The 16585-nt window shown below is 38.2% G+C and overlaps 1 protein-coding gene across 1 annotated transcript; it reads right to left on the bottom strand.

The window, feature by feature from the left end:
- Positions 1 to 1821: 1821 nt before the first annotated feature.
- On the bottom strand, positions 1822 to 16363 carry efcab7 (EF-hand calcium binding domain 7). Its single transcript, XM_039811307.1, has 13 exons — positions 15823 to 16363; positions 15221 to 15432; positions 14911 to 14997; positions 12862 to 13069; positions 10621 to 10742; positions 8083 to 8224; positions 7291 to 7400; positions 6838 to 7001; positions 6357 to 6490; positions 6104 to 6252; positions 5567 to 5776; positions 2592 to 2699; positions 1822 to 2393 (listed from the first exon to the last, which is right to left on the bottom strand). The coding sequence occupies exons 1-13, from the start codon at positions 15950 to 15952 to the stop codon at positions 2316 to 2318; spliced, it is 1854 nt and encodes a 617-aa protein (XP_039667241.1). The 5' UTR covers positions 15953 to 16363; the 3' UTR covers positions 1822 to 2315.
- Between the last annotated feature and the right edge of the window lie 222 nt (positions 16364 to 16585).

Genomic DNA, 16585 nt, shown 5'->3' with positions numbered 1-16585 from the left:
AAAAGGGCTAAAATTCAAACAAAATTACTGGAATCAGCCTGTAAAATGCCCACCATCAAGTGTATGTTTTAAACTGCAGATGCAAGTGGAGAGTCCTCCCAAGTTTCAAACTCTTTATTCACAACTGAATTTCACAGGGAGAATATTGTGAAATACTGTAGCGCACTTCAGGCCACTGTTGTTTGCCAGTTGCATCACAGTGTGTTTGATCATCTTAAGCAGGACAAAGTCAGACCTGCCATCATGACAGAGGGGCGTGTGTATGTGTGTGTGGTGGTTGCTCTTTAACTAGGATGTAGCTGTAGTATGTATATGCATATATTTGTATTTCTCAATAGCCTTAAGAGCACAACACATGCAAAGCACATACCAGAAGCAGAGTAAATGCAAGCTCAATTCTATTAATATCTATACCTGTTGCCATTTTTTGGCCACTCTTGATTTGTTGGCAAATCCGTTTTATTACACTATTATTTTAATCTTTGAAGAAATCATGTTACTGAAATTATAGTGACTTAAAAGTTCTAAAACAAAATTATAGCATGGAAAATAAAGTTGTATTTTCTTAAAACACACTACTTAATGATTTTTAATAAGGAATGATAAATTGGCTCACAACCCCTGAACCCAGACTGCCCTGAGCAGTCAAGTGTTTCTAAACCAATGTGTTGGGAAAGGACGAGCAGACGGGCTCAGTATTAAATACATCTCACATGCCATGTGACATTTAGTGAGCTTGCTCTACTGTTTCAGCAGAGAAAGTCAAAGGGCAAATAATGGCTTGGGAGATATAAATAGAAGGTCAGGACTGCTCTCAACTGGAAAGGCCAAGGGCAAATAAAGTTTAGACCTGAGCGCAATGCAAAGGAATGCATTTCATTGCCAAACCAAAATCCCTAGAGCCCCATACTGTATTAACAGTATGGAGAGTGGTGACCAATAGCTGCATGGTAACATTCAGGCTGAAACAGACTGAAAGAATATTCAGTAAGCATTGATTTGGTGATTAAGACATCCAGGTTACATAACCATTATTTTTTTTACAGCATTTACATATTTCAATGTGCAGTAACTACATGTTAGATCCAGCTATTGGCTGTTCCTCAAATCACCTTCATAAAATACTATTGAAACAACTGTTATAGGTCACATAAATGTCTGAGGAAACATTGATTCTCACATTCCAGGGAAGGCAATGCTGAATAGAAAATCTCCCTCATTACAATATGGGACATTTACAGTCACAGTGAAACACCATTTGTAGAGCATCTGCCTTTATTTTTATGCATTTCCTGTTGAAACAAGATGTTGTTTGCATAATGTGGTGCATAATGAAGGGCTGAATTTATAAGTGTGAACCAAAGAGATATCAGTTAAGGAAAAATTTGTAATAGGAATATTTATTTATTTATAATAATAATATTTACATCTACACAAAGAAAGTGATTCAGTGTTTTTCAGAGTAAAATATATAAAAACACAAGAAAATGAAAATGTTTGTTTTGGCCTCTACAATTACATGACTGTATACCATGACATGAAAAGCAGCTTAAAAAAAAAAATCTCTTTTATTTAGTCGTGATTGTAGGATGTTGTTGGAGAACCAAAGTTGTATTTAATGAATATGAATATAATTTATAATTAAATTGCTACGACAAAATATATATTGACATTACATAAAGTAACAGACACGAGTAGACTTCTTCAGAGATTCTTTCTTTTTTTGAAAATTATTAAATCTACTGTCAATTCACCATGACACTATCATTTAAAGGATGAATTATGAATAAAAGTGACATGTTGGCAAAAAAATCCTTGATCTTTGCACTTCATACATTTAAAATGTTAATTATTGTAAAAGGAATTTTGAAATGTTTGGAAACATGTCACACATGCAAAACAGTAACAACCATTTTCAGCTGTACTTTATCACTACAGTGACCGTCTCTCGCTGCCGTTAATAGTTAACACCTCTGATGCATCAAGTCACAGAGCTTCTGAAACACAGTTCTTACCACAAGCAGGCAGAAGGTCTCAGCTCCTGATGTCTGACATATTATAAAACTCACAGGTAAGCCTTGAACATGGGGCTTCTAAAAGTTAAAATGATTATGCAGTGTTCCTTTTGGACATTCTTAGTTACAGTAAAATAACAGATAAACAAATAACCAGTCACACAGTTTTCACATTGCCAGTGGATATAGAACAGTTTCTATTTGTTTTGTATCCTATTGGAAACCACTGGTTTATGAATCATTTCCGGCCATCGCTTATCTGTATCATTAGCATAGGTGAGTGACAGGAGTACAGTTTTACTAGCAGGGTAGTATGGTCTCCACACAGTTGTAGGTCCAATCTTGTCTCTCATTGATGGGCAGGATGTGTTGGCAGACCTAGAAGACAGGATCTTTGTATAAGTAAGTTTCCAGTACACCGTATACTTATTTCTTTACATTGTCCCATCATGTCAATGATAATAAAAGTGTTTTCTTATTCAGAATTAACAATTTAATTGCACATTTGTAGGTCGTATAATGGAACATTTTCAAAGTGATGATTTTTTTCTTGTTATAATAATTAAGACTTCGTACCATCTTAGTCCTGGCTGGCACCTCAACAGCAAACACACTCATGCCTCTGCTGCTGCAGCAGTTCCTGCTCTGCTCATTGTTTACATGGACAGTCACTTTCTGGTTGGACTGCAACACAAAGGGTATTGGTCACTCCCCTGATCAGCTTTCTTCACTTAAAATCACAGAATTTGCAGATGTTGGCAGCTAAAAAAACCTGTAGATACATAATCATGACTAAATAGTCTAAAAAAACACCATATTTTTATTTTTACTGATACTGAAAAAGAAATAGTGTACTGTATGTGCTTTATCAATATAAAACTAAAGATGAACAGATAACCTTATGCTTATCTAACAAAAAAAATACATCTCCATGTGCTATTGCTATGTCTGGACCTAGTTATATACAGTCTATGGTCTGGACACAACTGTAGATTATGAGGGTACTGAATGTGTTTACAAGACAGTTCGACTCCCCACTCATGTACCCTCAAAGTTGCTAGCAGCAATGTAGTTGAAGTGTAAGGTACGGTGGCCGGGAAGTGCAATGCAACATTACAAAGAATGAAACACTTTTACAAAGCTTGAGACAAATTTACATTTTGGAAAACAAATTTACATTTTGGAAAACAAATTTACATTTTAGAAAACAAATTTACATTTTGGAAAACAAATTTACATTTTAGAAAACAAATTTACATTTTGGAAAACAAATTTACATTTTGGAAAACAAATTTACATTTTAGAAAATAAATTTACATTTTGGAAAACAAATTTACATTTTAGAAAACAAATTTACATTTTGGAAAACAAATTTACATTTTGGAAAACAAATTTACATTTTGGAAAACAAATTTACATTTTAGAAAACAAATTAACAAGATGCAAAACACTTTTACCAGTCCTGAAACAAATTTACAAATGACAGATTCTTCACGGAAAGGGAATGTACCACATACGGAAGGTGATGAGGTGTTGTATACATGTCGCCTTGACTACGGCAGTTATGGATCGAATGCGTCAATAGAGCCGCCATCTTGGAACAGGGGAGGCACTCCCTTATATACTGTCTATGGGCCGTCTTTAATGCATCAGCGTCAATGTAGGCAAAGGTCTAACGGAAATAAAATCACTATAAATCGTCAAACTCTCATGCGATGTTGTAGTTTTTTTAAACAAAAAGACAAAGAGACTAATTAAGGTGTTAATACAAAGAATATTTATTATAATCAGTTCACAGATATGTAGTACAAACGGAAACTTCACCCTTCTGAACTAAGAGGTTCTGCTTCAAAGTGAAGTTTAAACAGACTGAAATGTCCAGGCTCACTCCCCCACTAATGATTCATTTATTTCTGCATGTAGTTATTCATTTAACGCAGACTTAAAGTCATGTTTCGTCATCCACAGTCCGAGATCCCGCCCAGACTCCCTTTAAGGAAACCTGTGATTTAAACTTCAGCAGGTTGTGACAGTCCGCTCCGCTCAGTCCTGGATCTGATTCTGCCGGGCTTCCCTTCCCTCCAGCGGGCCCAGCAATACGGCCTGGGTCTCCAGCTGCGTGGTGTCGTTTTGGCTCCCAGGAATGGGCAGTGAGCTCCAGGTCCTGCAGCTGCAGACGATCTCAGCTGCCCCCGCTGTAGCTTCGATCCGGCCGCGGCTGTCGATACGTTCCCCGTTTTTCCCAATGTTTCTGTCAGGTCGCGTCATATAAAAACTCCAAACACCGACCACACGTAAAGTCACCATAAACTTCATTCACGCCATATACTCAACAACACAAATTGTGCGGCTCACCAGCAACACCCGCAACACCTCATCACTTCCGGTATGTGGTACATTTCCCTTTCCGTGAAGAATCTGTCATTTTGTAAATTTGTTTCGGGACTTGTAAAAGTGTTTTGTACATCTTGTTAATTTGTTTTCTAAAATGTAAATTTGTTTTCTAAAATGTTATTTTGTTTTCCAAAATGTAAATTTGTTTTCTAAAATGTAAATTTGTTTTCTAAAATGTAAATTTGTTTTCTAAAATGTAATTTTGTTTTCCGAAATGTAAATTTGTTTTCTAAAATGTTATTTTGTTTTCCAAAATGTAAATTTGTTTTCTAAAATGTAAATTTGTTTTCTAAAATGTAATTTTGTTTTCCGAAATGTAAATTTGTTTTCTAAAATGTTATTTTGTTTTCCAAAATGTAAATTTGTTTTCTAAAATGTAAATTTGTTTTCTAAAATGTAAATTTGTTTTCTAAAATGTAATTTTGTTTTCCGAAATGTAAATTTGTTTTCTAAAATGTTATTTTGTTTTCCAAAATGTAAATTTGTTTTCTAAAATGTTATTTTGTTTTCCAAAATGTTAATTTGTTTTCTAAAATGTAAATTTGTTTTCCAAAATGTAAATTTGTCTTGAGCTTTGTAAAAGTGTTTCATTCTTTGTAATGTTGCATTGCACTTCCCGGCCACCGTAGTAAGGCAATGAGTAAATATAAAACAAAACAAATGACAAATCGACACTCCCACGAAGACTAGGTAAACTGCATACGAATGTAACCATTCCCCCTGTTCAGTAGTTCCGCTGTATCACCAGGTCATTCTTTCTGAGTAGCTCCTGTTGCTATGAGAATCAATACGATGGCTGCATATCAATTACAAACAGGGGGAATGGTCTCTGCAACCATACACTCATACACTGGACAGAGTGACAAATGCCCTTTTTCCACTTTTTTGATGAATAGCGCCTCATGAATTTATAAAATAACTTATTCACACTTATTCAAAGTTGGACTATAATCCCCCTAGTGGCCATTACAATTTATGGCAATTAGACAATCACACTGAAACATGAACATTCACTTGCCTCTTTGCAATTCTGCTAAAACTGTGTAGGCAGCTTCACATCTATGACACTGAATGTCCTTGTGTCACATTTTGGATATCTAAACTTCAGAAGTAAACTCTACCTGCACAATCAGATAAACACAAAGTTTGTTGTCTACCTTGTTGGCTATGAGGGAGGAGATCCTGTGTTCTCCTCGGTAGGTGTAGATGAAGACGTTGTCTTGTCCCCTCAGTGCTTTGGCCCCTGTCCTGGCTGTGATGGACTTCTGGAGGGCCTGGATCAGAAGTTTGGGCCCTGAGTCCATACTGAGTGGCTGGATGGATGGCTGAGTGCCTTCACAGTGCACATCTATCTGGAATGGACAAGCCTGACAGAGTGGGAGGTAGAGGAGGGAATTCATTTAGTTAGTATGATTCTAGTGAGATTTTGAAAGCCTGGGAGTGTTTCTCACTGTATGTGTGTGTACATTAGAATCAGTGTGTTTATTCTGGATTTTAAGCATTTGTACTGGCTTTGATCATGGAAAGGTAGTTATGTTATGTTACCGGTTTATTGAAGGTTGAAATGTATTTTCTTATATAAGTGTCAAATCTAAGCCCTAAATTACGGCATGTTAGGACTACAACATGTTGTATCAAAACTTGATTGTTGATTGATGTGATTGTTTTAAGCGAGAGCAGATGTGTAAACTTACCTCTACCAGCTCCAGCATTCGGTTGTAGCCCATGGCTTCCAGGGTGACCCACAGGTCTGCAGGGTCTCCATCTTTCTCCGTGGCCTCCATTAAGTTCAGCTCCATGAAACCCTGCTTTGTTAGCTGGTTCTTTCTCATATCAAAGTTCTCTGCAAGCCCAACAACAATACTGAGAGCCATAATGGACCCCTCCCCCTTACAGTATTTTTTTACTGGAAATCCTGTGTATCAGTGCAATAATGAAAATGATTACCTTTGCAGACAGCCCAAGCATCCTTGTCGCATTTCTCTCCACTGGTCCTTAGCTCAAATAAATTGTACTCCTCTAGACTGAGCAAGCCATTCCCATCCAGGTCTATCACCTCAAAGATGTCAGACAGCACCTCCCTGTGGCGCAAAAGAAGCAACACAGAGACATGTCATGAAGGACTTAAACCCAGACTGCCTATATTCATTCACCGTCCCATCTTTCCACTCATGTATCCATCCACTCAACTGCTGTGGTGGCAACGGAGCTAGCAAAGCAGTCCAGACTTGGGATGCTTTAAATCACAGACTAAACTGTCTTTTACCATGCTGAAAACCTGATGACATAAATACTTTATACATGAATAAACAATCTCAATTGTTGGACATTAGCCAAAGCTGGTGACCTTTGATAAAACTTCGCTATGTGGTTTCTTTTCTATCTATAGCACACAAACATGCATTAGCACACACTCACTCACACACACCTGAGCTCCCTGGTGAGGTCTAGTTCTCCAGTGTCAGTCCTGTAGATGAGCTCTAACGGTTTATTAGAAAGGCTCTTTTTGCTCCTTTTCTTTAGTTTGCAGCCACTGGTAAAGGGAAGCAGGTAGTAAGTCCCAGCATGCAATTCTCCTTTCCAAACATACTTCTGTGGGAACAAAGGAGTAGCAAAGTTAAGTTAAAAACACTGAGTGTGTCCTGGAATGTAGCACAATCAAGTTTCAACTCCATAGTATCAGAAATGTCTACTACCTTTGGCCTGGCAGAATGCCAGTGGACCTACAAATATTTCATTCAGGGGTAATATTTGATGTAAAATTGTTTCATATCAACACATAAACTGATAAATTAAGCATATATGGGAATGATCCAAATTGAAATGTCAATATGAGCAAATGTTCTAGTACATGTACATCTCTCAACACACACAAACATACTTCTTTGTCTTTCGACTCAGTGAAACACACTAAAGTTGATTCCTCTCTGATTTCACCAGCTGACATGACAAAAAGAGCTGTGTCCACTGTCATCCATGAAGAAGGCTTGTCTGAAAAATAACACATGATAACACAAGATGCCAGGCTTTTGTATAGAATACAATATAACACAACAAACAAAAACAAAACCATATATTCAATGCTAAATTACCATATACAAACCTGGAATATAAGTTTAACATATACAGGCTTCTGATTGGCTGTACACATCTCCACCACCTACACCACTATCGGCTATTGCATGCTCTAATTCTATGAACTGAACAGCACCCTATTCTGGTTGTTTGTCCCCAATTATAGCGCACTGAGCTGGCACACTATCGAGCACATTTCCTACAAAATCTGACCTGCTGCCACATAATGTGAAAGAAATGTGTGGTCTTTTTGTTTATAATTCATAATCTAAAAATTACTGGGGCGATACTTTATTCATGTTACAATGTCACAAAAAGCATAATTAAAACTGTGCAACCACCCTGTATGTGACCAAAAAACAGTGGTGAAGCAATTGTGCAGAAAGCAGTCCAGGAAAACAATTTAAATATGGGAAAAATGGGACCAAATCCAGAATTCCTACCAGCTCCTGAGGTGCTGTCCTGTTCCTGACATTAATTTTGGACCTCCCTTATCAGGGGAACAAGCAAAAATATAACCCAACGGCCAATGGGGTAATCACCTTTTAACCAATTATTATGATTTCTGTTTATGTGTAATATAAACCAGTGCCAGTACCGGGTCCGTGGCTGAAGCTGAGTGGTTGAATGGTTAGGTAGACGTTAGTTGTCTGGGGGACGTGGAGCTGGTACTGTAGAGAGCCGATACTCCCATCATCCTCCAAGAAGAAACAGCCCTTCATATAACTGTGATGCCACTCCTAGAAAAATGGATAACATTTCTGCTTAACGACAGTCCCACCACATTCATACAAACTGATATAGTGGGGCAAATAACGCAGGAAAATAATGCTTTCTAATCTTTATCAGACCAAGACCCAGCTGTTTGCTATTTTAAGCCCTTTGAAGTATCGTACATACTGTACAGTATATCATGTTAGCGTGTGTAGCCTAATTTATTTTGTTATGTGTTGTCTCTGATTAGATCCTGACACAATCCCAACAAACTGTTTTGCTGCTTGACAACAAAATGCATTTATTCATTCAACAGAAACCAAAACTAATTTGCAGTTTCTATTAAAAGGGGGATTGATCTTGTGACAGCGAAGTACATTTTGGCATAAGAAAAAGTGAATTAAACAGTCAATCATAACAGTGAGGTTGCTCACTTGATTAACAGAAACTGCCGCTGTGATAATTACCACTCCAACCTTCAGAGGGCATGTTCATTATTACCCAGTTTATGTCAGCTCAGCAGCATGTAAACACGGGTTATACACCTGCTGATCCAGAGGAGGGCAGAAGTGTCACACTGTGTTTCTGCTTAAGGCTGAGGTAAATCTCCCTCTAGGACCTGATATGGCAAATTGGAGTCCATTTAACTTTGATAAATACAGCCTTTTCAATCTTGGGCCAGCGGTCATTCAAAGCTACCAGGAGGCTACTTTGGCAATATTTATGAATCCTAATATTTCTCTCATTTTGAAATCCTGTTGTTCCTTGGTCTGGCAGCACAACCGAAATGAGGTAATAATTTGAAATTGAACAGGAACATCAAGAAGTTTTCCTTCCACTCATTGGAGACACATTAAATGAAAACACAGTTGGTGTGGACACACAGTAAGAGGACACTGAGGGCCGAGCGACACTGGAATAGGCTATATATCCTTTTAGTGGACAAATAAATCACCAAGTTAAACAAAGAAAGTACCATAAAGACGGAGCATGTCACTCTTTTAGAGAAAAGCCATTTTCTCAAAGCATTTATCTTGGGCGGTGAGAGGCATAAAAGATCAAACCATAACACTTCAGTGGTTTGTCCAGACAATATTAAATGAGGGAAATTGCCATAGGCACCCATCAACTGCTTAAAGACATCAGAATTAATGCCCCCATGGAGAGAGGGTCAGCCTGCAGACTAATACAGGCGCTGTCGCCAGCTCCGGCCATGGGTTTGATTTACTGCGACACAGAGGGTCGCAGGACAACAAACCAGCCACAAACACAATCACACACACACAAACACACACACATTTAAACCATGACCTTTACCTTATCTTATAATTGTAACCCATACATAAAAACAAATCCTACGAATAAATAATATCCTTTACTAGTAATGTTTGTAATCATGACGACACACTTGTATCACACAAGGCACACACACACACACACACACACACACACACACACACACACACACACACACACACACACACACACACACACACACACACACACACACACACACACACACACACACACACACACACACACTCACACCGCTACAAAAACACAGCCTGCCTTCCACCCACCCAATTATCAGCCTGTGGCAATATAGCAGCCAATATAGCGAGCAGGACTTCCCTCGGAGGTAGTCTCTGGACACACATTCTTTTCCTTCGATGATGTCTGGCCCTTTCCAATCTCAACCTAGTGCTTGGGCCTTAGAGATGAAGCAGGGAGCTGTTATTTCTATTTATTTATTTATTTTTCTTGCTGTAAAGCAAACCAGCCGAGGTTAAACCAAAAAGAGTGAAAACAAAGAGTGTGAGATCAATACAGTGTATATCTATCCACCCTGGGCTAAATTCGCCCATCAAAAACACTGGGTAACAGTGACACTGGGAGAGAAGTGGGGCTCCAAGGTCCTTGCTATCATGGAGTCTCTTACTGAAGCCCACATACTAAGATTTCCAGGTTTTGTCAGTTCAAACAGTTCATTTTTTAGATTCAAAACATAGCATGTTGCTTAGAAGTTAATAAGCATATACTAGGAATTATTTATTGGATGAGTTTTTACTATAAATTATTGTATTCAATTCAATATCATCAAGCATGTGTATTAACATTAGTAAACAAGAACTAAACTGGGACTAATAAGTGAGTTATGATTTTAAAACTCTGTTCATGTTATTACTTTGTTTAGTATGAGAAAGTTGTTCTCAAACTTGGTCTTTCATGGGTGAGTAAAAAACGTGAGCTCAGATATAAAAAAAAAAAACATGGGCTCTCAGAACATTTTTTGCTATATTTTTGACATTTCATAGACTAAATGATTAATCGATTAATGGGAAAAATAATTGACGGATTAATCGATAATGAAGATATTCATTAGTTGCAGCTCTAAAGTCATTATGATTATAGAGGGGGTTACCTGTAAGCCTGAAGGCTCTGGGATTTTGCTGCCCTTAGTACTGCTGGATGTCATTGTGACTGAGTTTGACAGGGACGACCGTCTACTGCGAGCGGAAGAAGGACGGGAGGATGATCGGCTCTCTGAGAAACACACATCAGACATTAAAACTCACATGGATAAACACAACAACACTTTTGCTAAAAATACATCCAAAGTTATTAGAAAACAGAATGCTCAATTGATTAAGTACAGACCTCCTGTCTCCAAACAGTAAACACACTTTTAAAAGAGAGATGAGATGCATAACATAATTGACACTGTAATCTGTCTTCTCAGACGCTCGATCCCAAATTCAAGTGACGATGGCTACTTTGCCTTTGGGTTCTGTGTGATCTCAAGATCAACTACCTTTTAATTAATTATGGAGGGCTTTCAAATCACACATGGCATAACAGCACCCTCTCAAATCCATTATCTTGCACAACTCTTTCCCTTGAACTCTAATTGAAGCCAGAAGATATAAATTCACTAATGAGGGGTCTGATTGTTTCCAAGCCTGGGACATCGAGATGCGAAATAATGTGACAGGCTTACAAGCAAATTACCGAAGCAGAGAAACAAATAGACCCACTGTCATGGTATTTGTGATGGATCTATTTTGTATCGATGGCAGTATTTTAATCTAGAGGACCAACTTGTAGCTGTTCTGTAAATGTGGACATCGATGCACTGAAACCTGGCTTTACAAAAGCTTCAGTGTAAGTTTATACTGAATGTGAGTTTATAGCCAGTATTGTTTTAGCACTCATGGTTTCCTGCTGCTGGAAAACTGCATGAATTTAACTAAACAGACCAATTATCAGAGAAACACCACGACAGTTCCTCAATTAGTCTGACTGTTTGCAAAAACATGTTAGACACATAACAGCTGATATGGTCATACCTGATAATTAATCGGTATCTCATCAATTATTTGTAAAACAATTAGCCAAAATGACCCATCTCCCATACAGTTATAACACATTTCTCAGTGTATTACAGGTTTATACTGACAGATGGAGGCCCAAATGAGCAGTCAAAAGTGTTTCTGAGCTCCAAGAATAACCCATTCAACATGTGCGATCACGTCGCATCTCGTATAAGAGCCTTGTTAAAATGTAGTGGGTATAAATCAATACGTGGGAGAGGCACAATAATGTGATAATCCCGACAACTATGTGGGAGCTCATTTGTTTTTGCAGTGGTGGTCGACTGGGCCCTCCTCTCGACCACCGTCTAATCCCTCATCATCTCCCCAGTGGGAAGTGGTAGAATCCTCCGAATCAATAACATGAACATGGACTGACCACTTAAATCAACCCCATCTGTCTTCCCACCGTGGGCCTCTCCTTGGCTCGCTCATCCAGAATCTCTGTTCTTCTCTTACCTCAATGCTGGTTTTAAAGTGCAAAAAGTAGATTTTTTTTACATCCACTTTCAACTGGCTGAATGTGCTGTCTTTTACAGAAGAAAAAAGCTGTCTGTTCATTATCTGTGGTTGCAGAAGGGTGAAGCTGGACTTGATGCCAATCCTTGTTTGTTTAAGCTATGAAAACATATTTTTGGCAAGAGCGCCAACTCCAAAGCCATTGTTGAAAGGCAGCATTTTTCATCAGCGTAGATGGAGCTTTTATCAATCGCTTAATGGCAGAAGTGATTATCCAAATCACAACGCTTTAGAGTCCTCTCCCTCCAAACAAGCTGCCCTAATTGTGTGGCTATTATGATGTATGGACTGTCTTAATGAGGTGATTTGTCACAGGGGGGAGTGAAAAATGGATCAATAACAGAGCTATTATTTATTCATCAAAACTAATCGGTGAGGCGTATTGGGGCAAGCAGTGTGTTTGGGTTGTGTAACTATAAATTGGAATCTGAAGTATACATGATGTGCAGTCACCATTGGCTGCCACTGTGGACCTGTAGATTGTGCCGCACACATTGCCATTATGTTCTGCAGTCATACACCAATAAAATATTCCGTGCAAAAAGGTCTGGTCCATATATTTTGTCAATACACAGTATATAGAGACACTGACTATAGCAGTGAAAGGCAAACTGAGAGAGAAAGGGATAAACATTTGTTCTTGTGAAATTGCTCTTCATGTATATAACTTTCAATAAAAATTGCAAACAAAAACATACATTTCTTACTTGACTGCTAAAATTCAGTGGCAGTCACTTGTATGCTAGATTATTCTGGGAAGTCACATGTTGTACCTTTCTTGAGTGTGGTGTCTGATTCTGGAGGCTGAGAGAGAGTCGCTGCCGCTTGTGCTGCTGCTGCTGATGCCGATGACACTGAGCTCTTCGGAGGGCTGTATGACTGACTGCCAAAGTTCTGTCTCTTCAGCTTGGCGTTAGCCTCGAGCCTCTCCAAAGCAGCCATCTGACACTGCTCTGCTGTAGACACAAGCAATCTGCAGAACTGACAGCAAGAGGAAACCAGCAGTGAGAACATGTTACATGAGGATGTTTTGAGGCAAGGGAGAAGGTCAGAGATACTTATATCTTGGATGGAGGTAAACCTGACAACAAGCAGAGGTGTATAAAGTACTAGAGACCCATACTTGAGTAAAAGTACAAGTGCTCTTTAAGCACCACACTTAAGTGGAAGTACTAAAGTATTCAACATTTTTTGTACTTAAGTATTGCAAGTAGTTTATTTTAAAATTGACTACTCAAGTACTAAAAGTAAAAGTACAAGTATAGTGTTATGTAGTTATTAAAGAAAGCAGTCAAATTTTGAATATCATATAGTTGGAGTTCAACTTTTTACTTGGTATTAAGACACAAGACACAAGCTGTACATTGCTGGATATGAAGGAAGTATCTGAAATAAACCCAAAAGGGTACATTAATGTCACAGCTGTTATAACTACTATTATCTGATATAACAGTGGGTTATTAATCACTTATTAACAAATACTGAAATAAAATGTTTGATGTAGTGGAAAGTTAGCAAGCTAGCAAAATACAAATAAACTAGCAGCTTCACATCACAGGGTCAAATGGTTAACATTCAGTACTCACTGCAGACTGAAACAACTCAGGAATAGATTACTCTGCTGCAACAATAGGTAAATATAAAGAATACAAACATACATCGTCTCGGACTTCTGAACGGGCAACTGTTTTAATAACTAATTATCGTACGTAACTAACGTAGCCGTAACTACACACACTGTAACCTACACAGTCTCCGTAGCGTGAGGAATTCACAACAGTAACGAGTAACGATGCAGCACATAAAAAATTTATTGGAGTAAAAGTATTAAACTCATCGAAATATGTACTCAAGTAAAAGTGGAAGTAGGAGAAAAATACTCCAGTAGAGTACAGATACAGCCTTTTAGTACTTAAGTACAGTAGTGAAGTAGTTCTACTTCGTTACTATACAGCTCTGACAACAAATAAAGATAATATTGGAGCAAATCATAGGAGGGCTAAACTGTTGTTTTCTTTTGCGCTATTCAATTTGCTGTGCCACTTTGCATCACTTATTCTTCTATATTTTATGTGAAGTCAATTCAACTTTAAAGAAAACTGTTTTGAACAAATACGTTTTTATCTTGAACATCTCCATTTCATTCTCTTTGGCGTCACCTATGGCTATAAGCGGTAATTGCAGGTGGGTTTTTGGATCTCACTTTCACTTGTCTTGTGAAGTCTCATCGTCTGAAGTCATCGCTCTTTTCTTTGTTTCTTCGGCCATAGTAACCGTTTACTCACAACGCTAGCAGAGACCGGAAAAAACAGTACACCGCTTCACACACAAGAAAGTTGAAGAGCAGGTGTGTTAGCTCCGCCTATCCTTCCTTGCAGACCAATCACTGCTGGGTGATGGGATTTTTCCCGGGAACCCAGTTTATAATACTGTAAATGCAAGGGCTTTCATCAGTGGGCCATAGACTCCATAACCATTGTGTTACATGGTTCAGCGAAAGACAGTGACTAAACAGACATTTATTTAAATGAAAATGTTCGAGAATATTACTTTTAGAAAAGTTATTTTTATCCTTTACTGTTGTGCAAAAGTTTTTCTCCTGACTGCTTGTTGTAGCCCATCAGCAGCATGTTGCAGCCTTTGTTCTAAGGCTACACTGGTGTATTGATTATCTCAAGCTGATCAATCAGATAAAATGTTTAAATATCTGACACACAAAGATGGGACAAATGTATTTAAAATACACTTTTTTAACAGGCTTGGAAAGATAAGATAACCTGACAATTGTGGTACAGACAGCAGAAGTCACTATCCAAACTTACTTCTGCATAGTCCAGTTTTCCATCTTTGTTGATGTCAGCCAATGAGAAAATAGCATTCACCTCTTCGGTGGTCATTTTCTCTCCTTTCTGGAAGATTAAACACATTTTCTTCAGCAGTAAAAACACCAGAACAAAACATATTTCATCTATGTTTTAGCATGAGCCGATCAGTGATTTTAATCTGTTTAGGCAGACATACTGTAATACAACTGTAATGGGTCTCCTGTTGCTGAGGAAGCAGTTGGCTAATTGTACAGCATAACTTAATTCACTCAAAATTAACAATTGAACCTATTGAAGGGCTACTCACAGTGGTGAGGGCCTTCTCCAGTTCACTGTGTGAAATGTAGCCATCGCTGTTCACATCTATCTTTTTGAAGGCTCTCATCAGCTCTGTTTCCTCAGTTCTCTTCTCATTTTTAAGAATCTCACAGAAGTCATCAAAGTTCAGTTTGGATGTTCTCTGGGTCCAGTATTTATTGAGAGTTGCATTGGTTGGATTTCTACCAGCCTGCTGGAGAGCTGAATGGGATAGATGGGAAAGAGCATTGAAACTACAAGCAGCAGAGTAGTAACTGTAGACTGTTTGTTTTTCTGTTTTTATAGTTTTTCTGACATAGTAAACATCCTCTTGACTCATCCAAGGAGTCATCATACACTCTTTGAGGAGGATTGTTTCCAGATGACATTATATATATCTACTAACCAGAGCTAACATCATATGCTATAGAAATAATACGACTATGAAACCTCTATTAAATTGGCAAACGTAACGTAAACGTATAGCAAGTAAACGTGGCATGCAAACAGCTGACTACTGAGCTAATGTTAACTATGTATTTAACGTTAGCTATATGCTAGCTAGCTAGTTAGTTAGCTAGCGTTAATAGTTTTAAGTTAACGTTATCTTACCACGACATAGCTGCTGTTTCGAAGTTATATACGTCAAACTAGATCTGAACACAGCAAGGTATGCAGCTCTGCACTGCACGTAGAAAGCCTCCTCTTCATCAGCAGGACGAAGTAACTCTTGAGAAGACATCTTTGAATAAACAGATCGACCCGGTGGGTAACGTTAACGTTACTGTTAGCAAAGCTAATTTAGCACTCTCGCTCTCCAGCTTATTAGAATCCAGGCGACAGCCACATATGGAAGCTAATTTGGGCTAAATGCTATTATTTTTTTTACATTTTCACCATACCGTAAAATTAATCTGAAAGCATGCGAGATGCATTTTATTGAATCAAATCCGCCTTAGCAGTGACATTTTGCCAAACACCGTAGCTCTCTCGCTGGCAGTTGCTAGGTAACCGTCTCTGCAAAAACTAATCGGGGTTAATCAAAATCGACACAGAAGAAACAAACGTTAACTTTCCAGTTCCAGCTAAAACTAATGTAATACCGTAGTCGACCCTATGAGGTGATACGGAAATAATCGCAGGGTTTGGAAGACAAATTTAAATTGTTTTATTCAGACAGTTTGTTGCGTTATTCTAGATGGTTCTACAATAAGGCGACATCCGGAACTATATATATAAGCAGGTGATGTTTTACACGAACTGTTTGAATGTAGCAAAGGCGCCAGATTCATACATTTGTGACAATCTTCTGCCAAGACAACTCTAAAATGCCCTAAGTGTTGTTCTTTTGTCTGTTGTATTGGCATCAACTTTT

The sequence above is a fragment of the Perca fluviatilis genome, chromosome 9 (genome assembly GCF_010015445.1).
Source record: "Perca fluviatilis chromosome 9, GENO_Pfluv_1.0, whole genome shotgun sequence".
NCBI lineage: Eukaryota > Metazoa > Chordata > Actinopteri > Perciformes > Percidae > Perca > Perca fluviatilis.
This window is presented reverse-complemented; position numbering and strand designations above follow the sequence as displayed.